This window comes from Xiphophorus couchianus, chromosome 1 (genome assembly GCF_001444195.1).
Source record: "Xiphophorus couchianus chromosome 1, X_couchianus-1.0, whole genome shotgun sequence".
Lineage (NCBI taxonomy): Eukaryota > Metazoa > Chordata > Actinopteri > Cyprinodontiformes > Poeciliidae > Xiphophorus > Xiphophorus couchianus.
Genome location: NC_040228.1, coordinates 19,067,902 through 19,084,497, shown reverse-complemented (window position 1 = coordinate 19,084,497; position 16,596 = coordinate 19,067,902). Strand labels below are relative to the sequence as shown.

Genomic DNA, 16,596 nt, shown 5'->3' with positions numbered 1-16,596 from the left:
AAACTATGATTTTGGGGATTTTTTCGAACTTAGTTTTTAATTCCTAGTCATTAAGTAGAACAAGTACCTCTCATGAGTTGTAATTTGTCCATAAGATCCTGAACGCGACAAGCCAAATTGAGCTGTTAAAGTCTCTGGTCTGTTTTAAAGAAAGCAGAATGGAGTGTTTACGCTTCAACTTATTTTTATGAGGTAGGAAGTTTTTTTTTTTACTCATTGTTCTTGCCTTACATTCCAAAAGTTCAGTTATACTTAATATCGTCTTGCAAATAATTAAGTTGCATTCGGTGACTCGTGACTTTTGTGATGTTTCCACAACAATATTTGTTGAATTTTCTTACGTGACAATACAACACAAAATGGTGCAGGGGGAAGAAAAAATATTTGAGAAAAGACTAAAAGCTATTTTAATGTTTTCCTCCGATTTCACAATTATGTTTTTCATTGTGTTGGTCTACATGAAATCCTCAAAAGATCTAATTTTGGAATTAAACTAATTATCTATTCATATGGAGACCTCTTACAATATTATTTTTTTAGTCCAACTAAAAAAATCGAGATCTTCTAAACAATCTCCATGTATTTCCGAGAGCAGTAAGAGAACGTATTACGCTGCGCATCTTGGAGCCCAACAGCCCGAAAACGCCTCATCAGCTGCCCCGTTGCTGCGATGTGGACGGGACAACCAACACAGCGCCGGGAGGGGGAGTGTTTTTGTTTTACTGCAACGTCACGTTTAGAGAATGCACGGTATCACATGAAACTGTAGCGGAAGAAGAAAGGACTGGCTGTGCAGAAAAAAAGCCTAACATCTGAATCACTTCCTGATTAACCCCATCGACCGCGCGGAGAGCTGCGAGCCTCACAGGCTGGAGCAGCAGGAGGAGGAGGCTGAAGAGAAAAAGTGACACGTGGATTATTCCTCCCAGGGCATCAGGAGCAACACACTCCCTCCTCTGGCTTTAGTTCCGCGACTTGGTGATAGACTCAAACATCGAAACCTTGTGAATGTGACCGCGTCAATACTACCACCCCTTCCTTCCACCTCTACACGTTGGTTTTTTCTCACTGACAGATCGAAAATAGGGTGAAAGTGAACAGCAGGAGCCTTTGACAAGAGTCTGCTGTCACCTCGCGTTGAATGGCAGTTATTCAAAAACATGGCAAGAGCTCTAGTCCAGATTTGGTCTGTCACAAGGAGAACGTCCCGCCTGACAAGATCGGAGCACCTGGATGCCACAAGAAGCGGCCTGAAGCGCACTCCAACTGGCCGAGGTAACGTTTCAAAGACTTGCAGAGACATTTATTCAACTGTGATGAGGGTTTGACGTCACCGCGTAGCAACTCAGCAGGGTGCTGGGGTTCCCATGAGGGAGCAGTCACTTCTAATCCGAGTCAGTATCGATACTTTAAAGACAACATAGTCCATTTTTTTTCTTTGCCCGTCTCTGTAATCTGTTAGTATTTTTATATTTAGATTAAAATAAAAAAAAATATATATTTTTTTTCAGCTGTCAAATCACATTAAGTGAAACTTAGACATTATAAAAATCCATTATTCACAGTGTTTCATTTCAAGTGTTTATTTCTCATTTATTTTCAGCAGACAATGTGATCCTTCAAAAGGAGGGTAAAGCATAAAAGGTTATTACTGAATAAGAGAATGCTATATGGAGTCATATAATGAGAAAGTTGAGTGGAAGGAAAAAGTATGTCAGGAACAGATGGCACCAAAACAGGAATGGCAGAATTAAGAAACAGATCTGATTCAATGGTTTTTGGATGATTTACAAGGGGTAGAGTGCAACCGGAATCAGTTGTTCAACAGGCAACACACACAAACTTGTTCAGGACTTGGGTTGCAGCTGTTGCATTCATCGTGCCAGGCCACTCCTCAACCAAAGGTGACGTCAGAAGCATCCTATCTGTGCTTAGGAGAGCAAAAAAGTACTGAACTGTTGCTCAATCCTCTTCTTAGAGGAAAGCAAATTTGGCAGCTCACAAATTAAAGTCCCAGAGGAAGAAACGAGAGGCATAAAATCAAAGTTGTTTGAATCCAGTGTGAAATTTCCACAGTCAGCTATAATTTAGGGAGCCATTTCATCTGCTAGTGTTGGTAAACTGTTTTATCAGGACGAAAGTCAGCAAAACTGTCTGAAAAGACATTTTAGAGCATTTCGTGCTTCCCTCTGCTGACAAGCTTTATGGAAATGCTGGTTTCATTTTCCAGCAGTGCTTGGCTAACATCTCAATGATATGATGATTTACTGAGATGAAAGTTTGTTTCATCTCTACTTTTAGGATGTGTGATCACGTTCTCTTTAAATCACTTCAACTCCTATTGGTTCTCTAGAGGGGCCTTCACAAACTCCCTGTCTCTGATAACACATCTCCTACTAATTCTTTTTAAGTTCAGCATTTCCCTGGGAGTCTTTTAGACTCCATTCAATTTAGTCTGCGTTCTCCATTTTTCACAGGCCAGTGGCGAGGATATGGACAGTGGTGCTGCTGTTGGGAACATGCCTCCTTTACTGCGCCCGTGTGGCAATGCCCATCTGTGCCGTTAGCATGGCGGAGAAGTTCAATTGGACCAAGAGAGAGTCCGGCATGGTGCTAGGCAGCTTCTTCTGGGGATACTGCTTCACCCAGGTGTTCGGTGGTTACGTCAGTGACCGGTAAGCGCATGTCCTTCAATTTATTTTGGTTTATTTTATGTAGCACGGATTTCTGCTGGGTTTTTCTTACATACGAAATAGTTTTAACCTATTTGAATAATAAACAGGACTTTACTACATTGTTTAATAAATACTATCAGCTGACATGCATGTATGATAGGACGGAGTCAGCTTTCTTTTTAAAAGTGCTTTGAGATAATGTGTTGTGAAGTAAATAAACTGAGTAGAATTGAATTAACAGTGGGGAAATACCACTTCGTTTTTGAAATTAAGAAACCTCTGGCAGAGCAAGTATGAGCCTACATTTGCCGCTACTTGCAACGAGTTTAGAGTACAGGAAAGAAAGAAATAAGACACAGAATCCCTGGGCAAGAACTACTTCCTGGAGGACAGTAAATGAGAGACAGTAAACATAGTTAATGGAAGCGCTCCATGTCTTCTTCCCGGGAAAAGCCACTGCAAAAGAAAGAATCGTTAAGCAAGAAATACGCCAAAGAAAAACAAAGTCAGAAAAAATAGCTAATGTCAGCAATGGCTGTCTAGAGATTAGATAAAACTAAACACAGAAGCATGGTGATAGAGGCAGTTAGAATAATTCTGAAAGACAGTTGTTTTTTTGTCAGCAATGGCTCTGTCTAGGAAGAATACACCGCTAAACAATAAAGGATTGAGCCAGATTTCCTTTCTGTGCAGAGAAAGCAATATTTATCCTTACAGTATTGAAAAATGGCTAACATAAACAGTTATAGGAGAAAATAGCAGAGTGAAGAAGAGTGGTGAGGATTTCCTTTCCAGCAACCAGTGAGCCTGTGGCAGCATAAATATAGTCATTGCTCAGGATAAACTAGAGGGCCGACTTCTAATCTTCTTTAGAAATATTTAAATTATTCTACTTATGTCTATACGTTTTTAGAGGTAAAACGTTTGACTCTTTTCAGCTTTCTGCTGGCCTTTGGAGTATTGTGAAACATTGCAGACTGTGGCCAACCACTCTGTAACAGTGATGAAAACAAGTGCAGCAGTGTTTACTTAGCCTGGGAGATAATGCACTGAATTAGTTAGATTCTTTGTCTACATTATCACATTAGGGAATTGCAAACAGGGTTATTATGAAACAGGAACACCAAAAGATGGCATGTGTAAGGTGTAAGAATCCAAAAATTACAGTGTATATTTTAATGATTGATCCACTGTTGCGACAGTCTTGTATTATGTCATTTCGTCATATTTTGCTTCCAAGTCCAATCCCTTTTTTTGTACAATTTTTATTCGTAAGGCTATTGGAGAATTTTGTTTTTCTATGTATTTTGCCTGCTTCTTTACTGTAGAATGTGAACGCTTACCTAAATTTAAAGATTTCAAAAGGGCTGACAACAGTTTCACTTTGAACATTTTCCTTGACAAACAGCTTAAAAGCTCAATTTTACTGTACTCTGTTCAACTTCTCATTAGGTGTTTTCAAATTTTACTCTCTTTCTCTGGCACAGCTTGAAGGAAATTCAGACATACAGTATCTCAATTTGTGGTAGAAAACATTTATCTATCTATCTCTGACTTCAATTTTTACACTCATAGCAGCATCCACACTGAAGGGTGTTGTCATCATGAACTGATTTGAAATAACACATTTAAAGTGTTAGAGTCTAGTTTAGCAATGTATGTCAACATGATGAGTCATATTTGCTTACTCTTGAACCATAAAACCCTTATGTCCTAATTACTTGTTACCAAAATGTATTAAGAGGTCAGTAAACTAATATTTTTAGTATGATCTTTTTGTTGAAACATAACACTTGTATTACAAGATAGAACAAGCCAGGTTTGGAGACATGTAAAATTCTGGGTCAGTCACAGATATTTTTAAAGGCCAGTCCCTAAAGAACATGCCGTCTCAGGGACATTCACTAACAAAAAATGTAGTGTTACAGGTTATGCCAGTTACAAGTGTTTGAAATCACAAATAAACTACTGTTTCTATATATATGTCTTTATCTCGTTCTCTCTGTGTCTCTCTAGTGTTGGAGGTGAGAAGGTCCTCCTGCTGTCAGCAGCAGCCTGGGGGTCCATGACAGCTTTCACTCCAATCCTCGCCCACCTTTGCTCCCAGCCAATCTTCTCCATGACGCTGGCCCGCTTCCTCATGGGCCTGTTACAAGGTGAGACTGAAACAGCGCAAGATGACTCATCGCTCCAGAATTAGTCAGCGTGGTTAAAGATCCAGACCATAAGAGGACTTGTCTCTGTCATAATAACACAGACATGACTTGATGAGTTTGAAACCCTTTGACAATTTTAAGTGTAATCACAGCAGAAAAATACAGATCTTCGTGAGAAGTGCTTTATCCACATCCTATTGCTTTGTATTTGTATTTTTGACTACAGTTAAACCAGATATTTTCCCATGCTGTATAGGAAGGCAGATAACCTTTTTTCCTGCTGTCTGATGTTAAATCAAAGTAAACGTTTACTGTTTTATGTACTTAGTATTGATTATTATTGCTTAAAAAGAAACTTTTAGATTATTAGCAGGATCAGTAGTATCTTGACAAGATTTTTTCTAGCCTAGTCTAGTACTAGACTAGAATTACTACTAGACTTAGTAATTCTAAATATCCTAAAACAGGAAAAATGTAGTTTAATTTAATGTTACACCGTGAAGAAAAATGGATGTGTTATTTTATGTAGTGTATGCAAATATCTGATTTCAGCTAAAGGGAAGTGACTGTTATGTTTATTGAATACTCATAAAGCAACATACTTGATTGAGGAAGTAATAAACTGCAACACGTTTACTCTGCAGTGAAAAGAGAAAGAGAAAAGAGAGAAAATTAGGAGTTTATTTAATTATTTGACAGCACTACATTGCTATAATATGTTATAGAAATCAAATGTAGTAATAGACACCTTAAGCAGTTTTAAGCTCAAGCTTTTCGTCTCAGCTAAGTTGTTTTTTGTGGTTTTTCTAAAAGTGAATCCTCCTTCCCATTTCGTTTTGCCTGTGTATTGACTTTAGGAGTTCATTACCCTTCCCTGGCAAGCCTGTGTTCACAGAAGGTGGTTGAGAGTGAGCGAGGCTTCCTCATGAGCACTGTGGGGAGTGGCTCCTACCTGGGGTGAGTCAAATATTTGGCACTGAATGAAAATTGGCTGGAAAGCCATCAGTATTTCCTTGGAAAAACACCTTCCTGAAAAGAGTAAACTAAGTTGTTATGTGTCAAGAGCCATTTGGTGTTTGAGGAAACTTATCTGATAGATTCACACCCAGATGTATACACCCTGTGACTGTGTCAGCTCTGGTCATGCTGTGCATGGACAGCAAGTTACAAGGATGTTTTTGTTTGACTTGGTCCCCTTTCTGTCTCTTTTTTAAGGACTCTTGTGATTGGAGGTGTTGGTTCTCTCATGCTGGACCTATATGGCTGGGAGAGTGTTTTTTATGTGTCTGGTCTCCTGTCAGTCCTCTGGGCTTACTGCATGTGGAAATACCTGCTTAAAGGAGAAGGTAAGAGAAGCTTTAGTTGCATCAGAAGCATCACTGCTGTAGTTTTATACTTTTATCATGTACCTTTTTTTATGTGTAATTGAAATGTATGAAATTTTGTCTGTTCGTGTGTGTGTGCAGGCCCTATAATTACACTTGAGTCCCTGTGTAATGGTGGGACCCAGCCGAAACTTAATAAAAGGCATTGGGCACAACTCCTCAAGCAACCTGCAGTCTGGTAAGACAAAAGTACAGTCTGTGTGTCTGCGAAGAGCAGAAATGTATTTGTGTTCCGTATTCTGTAGCTATGCTAATTTAAAAAGCTTGCATCAAGAAGTCATGCAGCTGATTATAAATCAAGCTTGAAAGTAACAACAAAGTCCAGCCTCAATTCCAAAACCACAAAAAGTTAAAACTACAATTTATTTTGAGTTTTATGTAATTGCAAAGGATATAAACCCAAGTTGTAACATTTTGTCAAATTAAGTTAATCATATTCAGGCTTCCATGTCAACAGAAAAAGTTGAGGCATTAAAGCTTTGATATGTCCTTCCTCCCAAAGCGCCTAATTCGGGGGCAATAGCGTTGTTTCCAAGAAACTCTGACGCTGGATGCTGGAGATAGTCAGTCATGGTTCATAGCTTCCTGAAGACACATTTTAAAGTGTTCAACTGTTTGTGTTTGTCTAGTTTTCCACACGGTCATTTCTACACTGAGATAGCACATGATGCAGAATGTTTTCTGGGCAGTATCTGGTGCCTAATTTTTCAGGAAGATTCATTCCAGATTTTAGGAGCATAACACTGAAACACAGCCTTGCTGTGTATCGTTCTGACTCTGGGCACCAGCAGGAGGCAATTACCTGATGTTCTCAGTGTCTGAACTGCTTCATGTGGTACTAACATGTCAGAAATGAATTTTGGCACTAGACCACACAGGCACCTATGAGCTATTAGAGAAATATCTAACATTTCCCAAGAGGATAAAAATAACTATCAAAGACTAAAGTCTTAGGTTGTTGGTGATAATGGACTGCATGTTTCTTTTGACATGGATTTTAAAATATAAAGATGTTTTTTTAATAGTGTCGATGTTTTTATTCTTAAATTAAATTAATTTATTTCTTACAGTATGTCCTGCCAGTCAGCACATAAATGCAAAATCTTATCCAACTGATATCCTTTTTTACTGATAGATGACTGTTTGGTTTTATTTGCATGTACACTCATTATTATCTGAAAAGGAGCATGTGAGAATTCACTGGGTGTGATCCTGAAACAATGATCTACTGTTGGTTGACTTTAACCTACTTTTCTGTGTTGATACACTGTGTAGCAAGGAATAGCTTAAAACAAGACCACATTCATCAGCTTCTGTTAAGTTAGTTGTCCCTGTAAAGATTGCTGAACAGTATTTGGAAAAAACTAGAACTAATGCTCCTATATTTCTGTCTTTTTCTCCCCCTAATTAGTGCTGTGATAGTAACACACCTTTGCACAGCAAGCACTTTCTTCACCCTTCTATCCTGGCTGCCAACCTTCTTCAAGGACACCTTCCCTGAAGCCAAGGTGACGGCATCATCCTCTCATTCTTCTTCCAGTCCGACCCCTGACCTTTATTTCAGTGCAAGATGAATTTGAGTAAAACAGATGCAACAGCTGCAAATATCAAGCAGCTGAATCTAAAGATTGCTGTTTTCTTTTAGCTCTATTTAAAGACAAAATTCTGGTGGATTCTGTCATGCACTTGCTAAGCTTGAATGTGTAATGTCTTCAGGGTTGGGTGTTCAATGTCATTCCTTGGTTGGTAGCCATACCCTCATCTCTGTTTAGTGGCTGCCTATCTGACCATCTTATTTGTCAAGGTACGCATATCATAAGGGTATTATTTGTTTTTGAAATAGCAGGTACTTATTCCTGTCTTTATTTCTTCAGGTTTTGACACCGCCTCAGTAAGGAAGTTAATGCAGGTACAATATTTGGAATTGCCTTCTTAATCTTCTTCTGCAGCCAAAGGCTCTCTATCCTTCCTGCAGTGGATCGCTGGATTATATAAAATATATATAATATTATATATATGAAACTGAATTTTTAGCAGGTTCCTTCTCTGCTCGTTGGCTGAAGTGTCTTGAATTTCTGCGCCAGGATGGAACTAGGAACTAATATTAGTAGTTATCAGCAAATGTGGGAAAAACAGAAACAGGACTTTGTGGTTTATTGTTTAATTTCGATCTAGTAGGGATTTTTAATAGAAGGTATTTTTTCTATTCTTTTTGGAAATATGTCAGACATGTCTGTTACTCTAACATACCAAAATAGCTCTGAACAATTTCTATGGGTTATAAGCAAATTGGCTGTTTAGATTAAATGGGTTGCAGACTCTTAGTCTACCTGTGTGTTAAATGAGAGTTTTATTAGTCGGTTTCCTTTTTTTTCTTAATAGTGTCTCCCTTGCATGTAGCAAACTGTGTCTGTTTTTTTGTCTCTTCCTCTTGTTAGTTTTTCTCTATGGGTGTGTCCAGTGTGTTCACGGTCCTGCTGTGTGGTAATACCACGTTCTCCTGGGCTGTAGCTTTTGTGTCGGCCACCATGGGTCTCACTACGTTCAGTCACAGGTACTGGCTCACACGTTATCCCACAATACCTGTCATTCTGCCTTGTCAGTCTTGTGTTTTTCTACTTTGAATATTTAATTTATTTCCTCTTATACCGCCACAAAACATGTAATATCGCGTATCTCTCAATGCAAGTTTTTTTTTAACTTATGTTTTCAGTTTAAAGTACAGAATTATGTAGTTGGTGCACAGCTTAGCAGAGGTAGTTTTGTCAGTTCTTGGCTCCTGTTTGGCATGCAGTTTTAAATTTAATTTCAAGCTCTTTTGTTCATCGGTTATAATTTTATGTCAGTTTTTAAAACTAACTATCTAAACGTAATTGCTACATCCAACAGTGCAAAATCTACCTACCTGCTGAAACAGGCAATGAGCATTTCTAACCTCATCTAATCAGGCTGTTGTTTTAGTTTACAATATCAAACATTACATGAATAATTAATGTTAAGCTTATTATTACATGCAGATTAAAACACCTTTGAGTGACTAGTGTGAGTTCTCTGACATGATGTGTGAGCAGCAGGGTACGTTGTAGAACTCTAAGGCCTGTATGTGAAAAAATCTGTTTTTCCTGAAGCAAATTGGATAGCACTATATAATTTTACTGCTGATTCGGATAAAAGCAAGGAAATATTATAGCAAGTTTCAAAGCTGTTTACCTGAAATTGAAAAATGTTGTCATTTAACATTAGTTCTCTGAATACACATTAATACTAAAATATTTTACCGCCTCATCCCTTTTTTGACTGTGTATTTGGAAGATTGAATAGCAATTTAATTATCTCCTCTCATTGGCAAAATCAAAGCATTTCTTTTTACGTTTCTTGCACTGATGTTAAAAACAAAACATTTCTGTTACAGTGGGGTTTCCTTAAATGTTCAAGATCTCGCTCCTTCTTGTGCCGGAGCTCTATTTGGTGAGTAAAACATTCAGAGTTTTAATAAAAAGAGACTAAATATTAATGTTGGTTTTTAGTATAAATGTTAATAGTCATGTCCACCTCTACAGGAATTATGAATACATGTGGGGCATTCTCAGGTGAGTTTCTCTTTAGTTAAGAAATCTCTTTATGATAAATATTTAAACAGTAGAAGCTGAAACACCATAAATGATAACTGGTTCCCTTTTACTAAATTCAAAGTTTGCGATGATGTGTGGCTGTCAGGTTTGCTGGCTCCCATGATGCATGCATATTTCATCAAGAGAGCATATTAAAGCCAGTGAATAAAACAGTCAGCAGAGAATGACAGCCCGCGGTCTGTAAAGACAAATAGTCCTGTGACATTTTTCTTCATGTACAGAGCCTCGGAAAGTATGTGTATCCCTTGGATCTTCCCACATTTTGTCATGTAACAAACATTCATTCAGTGTATTCTGTTGAGATTTTACAATTTTGCACACAAAGTAGTGCATAATTGTAAAGTAGAAGGAGATGAGTGTAGTTTTCAAAATTTACAAATAGAAACATGAAAAGTCTGACTTGAATTTGGATTCAAGCCAGACTTTTTAGCTGACATAATGGTAACTGTTCTCATTCTGTGCAGGAGTCCTGATGGTGTACTTCTCGGGGTATCTCATTGAGGCCACAGGCTCGTGGGCGTCAATGTTTGCCCTCATCACCACAGTCAACCTGATGGGCCTCTTCACCTTCCTGGCATTTGCCGAGGCTCGCAGAGTCGATATCGACTCCAGCAGGGTTCGCCACCATAGCATCCACATCTAAATCGTTGATGGAACGAGTGTGTCTATGAAAATGTTACGGTGGTTAACCTATAGGCAGATTATCCACATTGGATTATTATCCAATAGATGATGAGCGGCATCTTGCACAGTTGAGATGGGAGAAATGTTTGTTTAGCTCTGCGTTTACTAGAGGACTGTAAGGCTACTGAAAAGCACACAGCAGAGCATTGTCCCAACTCTAGTTGGGATTCAGAAGGAGGGGAGCTCTGTCCGTTCAGAGAAAATGTAGGAGAGCATACTAGCACTATATCCAGGTTACAGCTGGTCAAGTGGTTAAACATTTGAGAGGAAACTGTTTACATTTGTAATGGATTACAGCCCACATCGGAAGTGGAAAAGGTGCAGAGATTGTTTTTTGAAAGCTGTTGCTAAGTGTTGGGTACTGCAGAGATAACTCAGTGGCGGCGGTATTGGCTTGAGGTGCTCTCTAGCTGTGACAGACAAAGCCAGACTTCTTCTTACCTTGTAGGTGACCCAAGGAGAGTCCAAACTCTTCTACCTGGAGCATTTTACTCGTAAGCCCCATAAACTTATCACTGAGATAAATGTCCGAGTGACATCTCATTAAGCCCCCGCTAATGACTCTGGCGGACACCCTTAATGTTGTGTACAATTTACCTTCAGCGGACCTTGTGTTTGCAGTTACAGACTCGTCCTATCAGTTTTCAATGGGGGTCAGAAAGCTTTAGGGCTTAGCTTTAGCTAAGTGCTTTCTCTCTGATAGATGTATTAAATACAATAATGCAATTTGTAAGACCAAAGGTTAATAGTAAATTATTATTTTTTTCTATGTTATAGCATCTAATAAAATGTCTCATTAAATTATTTTTGAGTAATTTCATATTTATATGGATTTGAAATATTTTTTTTCTTGAAGAGAAATTAATGTGGAAGAGAGAAAAAATATGAAAGGACAAATGGAAAAGATGAGACCTGATTGTGTGTGTGTTAATCCTAACTTGTTCTTCCTCTAAAAAATAAATGTTTTTATGTTTGGCACACGTGTTTATCAGGAAGATATCCAGATTTTAATTTCCCATTTTGTTACTGAAGTCTTACTGTAAATGATCACAGTGGGACTGGGAAAACTTGATTGTCTCTTCATTGTCTTATTGGACCAGTGTTTGTTTTCAACACTTGACATAATGAAATTTACTGCAGATAAAAGGGTTGAAGAGATTTACTAAGGCTACAGATGTAAAAAAAAAAGACAATTTTACTACAGAAGATATATCAACAAATACCAGCTGACTGATTCTGAGTGTTAAAGCAGTGGCCTTCAGAACACAGTTTTCATTTGAAATGCATTATGCTCATTTACGTTTTATGCATTTATTATTTTGTGCCTCGTTTAAGCAACAAAGGATTTGCAGTTCTGGTTATTAATAAAGTTGTAGGAATTTTGTTGTTATGTTTTTGTGTGAGTTGTTTATGTGAATACAAAGCAATGGCAGGTATTTTTTGTTTCTTTTTTTGCATCTTGTGGTGCAAATTTAGTTTTGCACCACCACTGCATTTCATTAAATTATGTTTTGGTATTTTGGTAAAAAAAAAAATACAAAATTGCAGAAAGTGTTCTTTTTTCTGTTTATTTTCAGAATTAAATTAGTTTCCTGTTGACACAATAAAACATAAACTGATAAACCACAAGTTTAAAACTGTCCTCTCTGTGTGTCAGCTCAGTTCAGAGTTTCAGTAAATAAAAATGTTGATGCTCCATAGATTTTGCATATTGCTTGCCAAAAGCCATTGTAATTTTAATGCAGTCTTAAACAATAGTTCAGGCCTTCTGAAGAGATGTATTTATTTTTCTAAGCCTTTTGGCTCTAATCCATTTGTAAGCTGCGAAAATTATTCGTTTTATCCATTGTTTAGGTCAGGCCACATGCAGCTTTTCTTTTGACTCATGATTTGTGAGCAATTCAAACAAAATCTTTTAAGTTTTATAATATTTTCTCAAAGTAAAAAAAAAGTTCTTATTTCATCAATGGCCCTCTTTCTGTTCTACATTTGTCTACTAATTACAGAGGCATAAAAACATTGATGATACATGTAGATACATATTGCAAAAAGTATACTTACTCTCAATGTCTGCTCTACCATGCCTCCTCTCATGATTTCCATTTAAAAGGTTAATTTACTTAAATGACAGTACCGTACAGAATAATTTGATTTTTTTCCCAGCCTTTAGCCAGGTGGAGCAAATATTTCCTCCTGCCTGTTTAAATGTGGATTATGTAAAGCTACCTTCATCTTTTATGACTTTGTCAGTTGACAGCTTTCAAGAAATTAACTTTGGTGTTTCTTTTAGTGATGTATTCACATGCTGTCCTAAAAAAAAAGTCATATATAAGATAAGAAATATGTTAAAACAAAACATGCTATTTAAAAAAGTTTTTAGTTTTGAATAAAAATGCAGTACATGGGATTTTCCAGTATTCTTAGTTGTATTCTTGTTTTATCTGTGTGTATTTTCTGTGTCGCTCCACAGAGAGGCAGCATAGTACAAGCAATGACGGAGTCCATGTTACCCATCTCCAAATTCCTAGAATGAAGCCCTTAAGTGACGCATCATAAGTTTTAAGAACACCCTATACTTTGCAGAAATTATTAAAATATCTCCTGCATCAAGAAACATGTCCTGCAACTACTTCTGTGACAAAAGCCCGTACTATTTTATGCGTTAAGTACCTGAAAGTTGCTTCAGTCCTGTATTGAATCCGGATCAGCTGCTGAACAGGTTCTGGTGCCGGGCCGTCATGTTCACACTAGCAGCTCACTACACGCCCAAATCCCGAGTGCGGGCCAGCGGGACGTATGCGGTGGCACCATATGGCAGGATGCTGTGTGCCATGTTGGCTAGCTGGCACTACCCACGTGTGAATGGCCAGACGCTAGTCAACCGAACCTACTCCTCCTCATGGGACCCAACGGCTTGGGTAACCATGACGACGGGTGGCTTGTGCGGCTGCCGCGTGGCAATGAAAAGGAAAGAAGAAGGGAATGGCAGGGCGGGGGGGTCACAAGTGAATGAAAGTTACAAGTCATGTAGAAGTCAGTGGAGTGGTGAAGTAAATTTAGGGTTTGATGTACAGTTTGTAAAAAAAAAAGGTGGGGATGGTCAGTCACTCAGACAGAAAATGGCGTTGTAAAAGAAGACATAATCATGATGAGTGGCCCACTATTTAATTAGCAGAAATTAAACACGAAGAGGGAGACTAGAAGAGCGAGGCAATTAAACCCTCCCCGAACTTGTTGGCTAGTTAGAGTAACCTAGTAAATGCTGTGCTGTCAGAGAGCTAGAGATACATGTAAATGAAATAGCCCCATTAATTAGTAATTAACATCAAGTTAATGACATTTCACTGTGTTGCCATTTCATTCTATGTCCTTCCTCTGAGGTGGAGGGGCTGTCTCTCCAGTCCCTGATCGGAAAGCTAATTAGAGCAAAGCTAAACTGCTGTATAGGACTACCTTATAATATAGAGGCTGGTCATTGTGTGAGCAGTATTAATTGCTTTGTAGTAATAGATAAGCAGGCTTTATAAGTCTGACATAAAGGTTTTACATGTTAATTGCATGGTGTAAGCTAACGTTTCTCCAACTGACTTTGAAACACATTAAACATTTCACCTCCTTCTTAGACATCATATATAATCTGGGTTGGAAAAACTCAAACAATGTGGAAAGTATATAAAACAGAAATAAAACACAATTGGCCTATTAAGTAGATAGCACTTTTTTTCTTTGGTGATGGTGGTTGAGGGAGGTATATGAAACAAAGAGACATTTTTTAGACACGGCTACTAAAACCGGAAGGCAACACAATAATGTCACCATCTTGAAGCTGTTACTTTGTATGACCGCAGACAGAAAATCTTTTTGTTCTTGAGAAAAAACAACATTGAAACATCCTGCATTTACGAGAAGCAACACCCCAAAGCTGAGGTAAGAGCATGCAACAGAGTTCATAGCCAGACCACCAACAAAGGCAACTACAAGTGTTGTTTATAAGGATAGAGTTTAACAGGCAAGAACATGCTTTTTTAAAATTAGCTGCAGCAGCAGTTTTGTTTCTGTATTAAGTCCACATAATATGTGCATCGTTAGCTAAAACTGACATTTAAGGACCAAACAACATCTTTTGAAAAACTAGCTGCAGACAAAAAAAATCCATATAGTGTTTAACTCACTGAATAGATGGTGCCCTATGAACAGCATTTTGACAGTTTAATTGATGTAAGGACAGCCTCACAAGTAAACCACAGACTGATTATGTGGAGAAAAGTGAGACGTGCAGAGCTACTGCAGGGCTCCTTAATTTAAAGTATTTTGTCACAGGAGAAATGGCAGGGCTGACGCCTGTGGCTATCAGTCATAATGTAGGGTTTAGTGCGTCAAATTAGTTTTTGTCATGTGATAATTTTTTCCTGTGGTGAATTACAGGCAGAATGGACACAGAGGACTGTTTGAATTTCTGTAAGATGCCAGTTGCTGATAAATTAATATTTAAGTCTTTCCTTTCTGATCAAAAATTCAAGATAGAGAGTTAGTCTACATTTTCTTGTGTGGACATTGGACTGCAACGTTGGTGTTCCTATCATAACACCATCATTTCTTTCAGCAAGTTCTTGCTTTTTTTCTGTTTCAGTCATTTTTAACATTTTCTGAACTCCAATGATTAAATACAATTATTGTGAGCTACAAGGGAAAAGTTGTCAAAAACATATACATGCCCTTTAAACCATTTTGTTACATGAACATGAGGGAGTTGACCTGTGTTGAATGTAATTCAGCCTTTTTTACGGTCTGACTGAGGTGAAATCAAGAGATGGGAATGTGCTTTTGTTTCTGGTCTTCCCCCCCTGAGCTGGAATCAGCCTGCTGACATGGCTAATATTGCGTGATTTGTCTGTGGTCATGAGTATTATTGCTGCAAAGAAAAATAAAACATGAAGTTAATATTCAGCACACAGCAGTGTTTTTGTCATGAACAAAACAGTTTGGAATATTATTCGGAGGGTAATTTTGAGCAATGTCTGTTTTAAACTTCCACTCTTCACTACGGCTTTCAGGTATTTTTTTTAGCCTGTATCACTGCCTCTGCTGACCATCTTTTCTTTGTTTTCCTCTTTTGTTCTTGTCTTCATCTCTTCCTGTAAACCAACTTCTGATAGATAATTGACCCCTAAAGCGATCTCCCGATGCCTGAGCACACTCACCATTTTAACTCGCCACCACAAACACACTCACAACCAAATATGTTGATTTTTGTCAATTAAAGCCCCTTCAGCTGTTTGCCTCTTGCCAGACATATGGCCCATGTTAAATCTAAAGAGCAAGTGGGACCACCATTGAAAGGGGCATCATTTTAATGGAACCCTAAGGGACAAGACCCACACCTGTGTAATAATAGAGTTAACCATGAGCAACGCATTGGCCAGATGAGGACAGTGTTGGTGGGGGGCACAGGGCATCCCAATTCAGTTAAAGTATTTATTGCATACAACAAACTCTAAAACTGCTTTTTTATATTACCCTAACCATTTGCAAACTTTTTTTTTCTGTTCCCTCAGCCCCAACAGGAGACAGACAGCTCAGCCAAGTTTTCAGCTTTATATCTGCTAAGCCAGAAAAAAACAAAGGCACAAGCTAGATCTGAAACTCTCCCCCGCAGCACCGACATGATATTTTTTCCCATTTTTCTTAAAAAATAAAAAGAGTTGTGCAGTTTACAGGTGCAATAACAAATGTTTAGAAACATAATTTTAGAAAACAACATGGTGAATTATCATTTGGCAGTGAATGGCAGAAGCTTAACACAAGGAGAAGGCATAGAAAACATCACTGGAAAATTAAGCAAACATTTTTAAGTTGAATTTTTATTTTAGACTGCTTCCTTTTCTCTTTTAATTTACTCGACTTAAATATTTTTAATAGGCCTGCAACTAGACTGACTTATAATTCCTTTAAATTGTTTTATTAATCATTTGCTCTAATAAGAAAATCCAGTTTGCTCTTTTTCAGCCTGACCCAGAGTGGACAACCCAAAGATAGATGATTTAGTGGACTGAAATGAGAATTA

General features: G+C 38.0%; 1 protein-coding gene across 1 annotated transcript; it reads left to right on the top strand.

The window, feature by feature from the left end:
• The first annotated feature begins 1,141 nt into the window (after positions 1–1,141).
• slc17a9b (solute carrier family 17 member 9b) lies at positions 1,142–11,922 on the top strand. The gene is made up of 13 exons (XM_028020252.1): positions 1,142–1,275; positions 2,478–2,675; positions 4,692–4,831; positions 5,689–5,788; positions 6,047–6,177; positions 6,298–6,394; positions 7,628–7,724; positions 7,933–8,020; positions 8,091–8,125; positions 8,655–8,770; positions 9,629–9,684; positions 9,777–9,806; positions 10,313–11,922. The coding sequence occupies exons 1-13, from the start codon at positions 1,142–1,144 to the stop codon at positions 10,489–10,491; spliced, it is 1,401 nt and encodes a 466-aa protein (XP_027876053.1). The 3' UTR covers positions 10,492–11,922.
• Positions 11,923–16,596: the final 4,674 nt, after the last annotated feature.

Coding starts and splice junctions, on each gene's coding strand:
- slc17a9b (XM_028020252.1), top strand. CDS start 1,142: ATGGCAGTTATTCAAAAACATGGCAAGAGCTCTAGTCCAGATTTGGTC. Junction 4,832..5,688: donor CCTCATGGGCCTGTTACAAG/GTGAGACTGAAA, acceptor TATTGACTTTAG/GAGTTCATTACCCTTCCCTG. Junction 6,178..6,297: donor ATACCTGCTTAAAGGAGAAG/GTAAGAGAAGCT, acceptor GTGTGTGTGCAG/GCCCTATAATTACACTTGAG.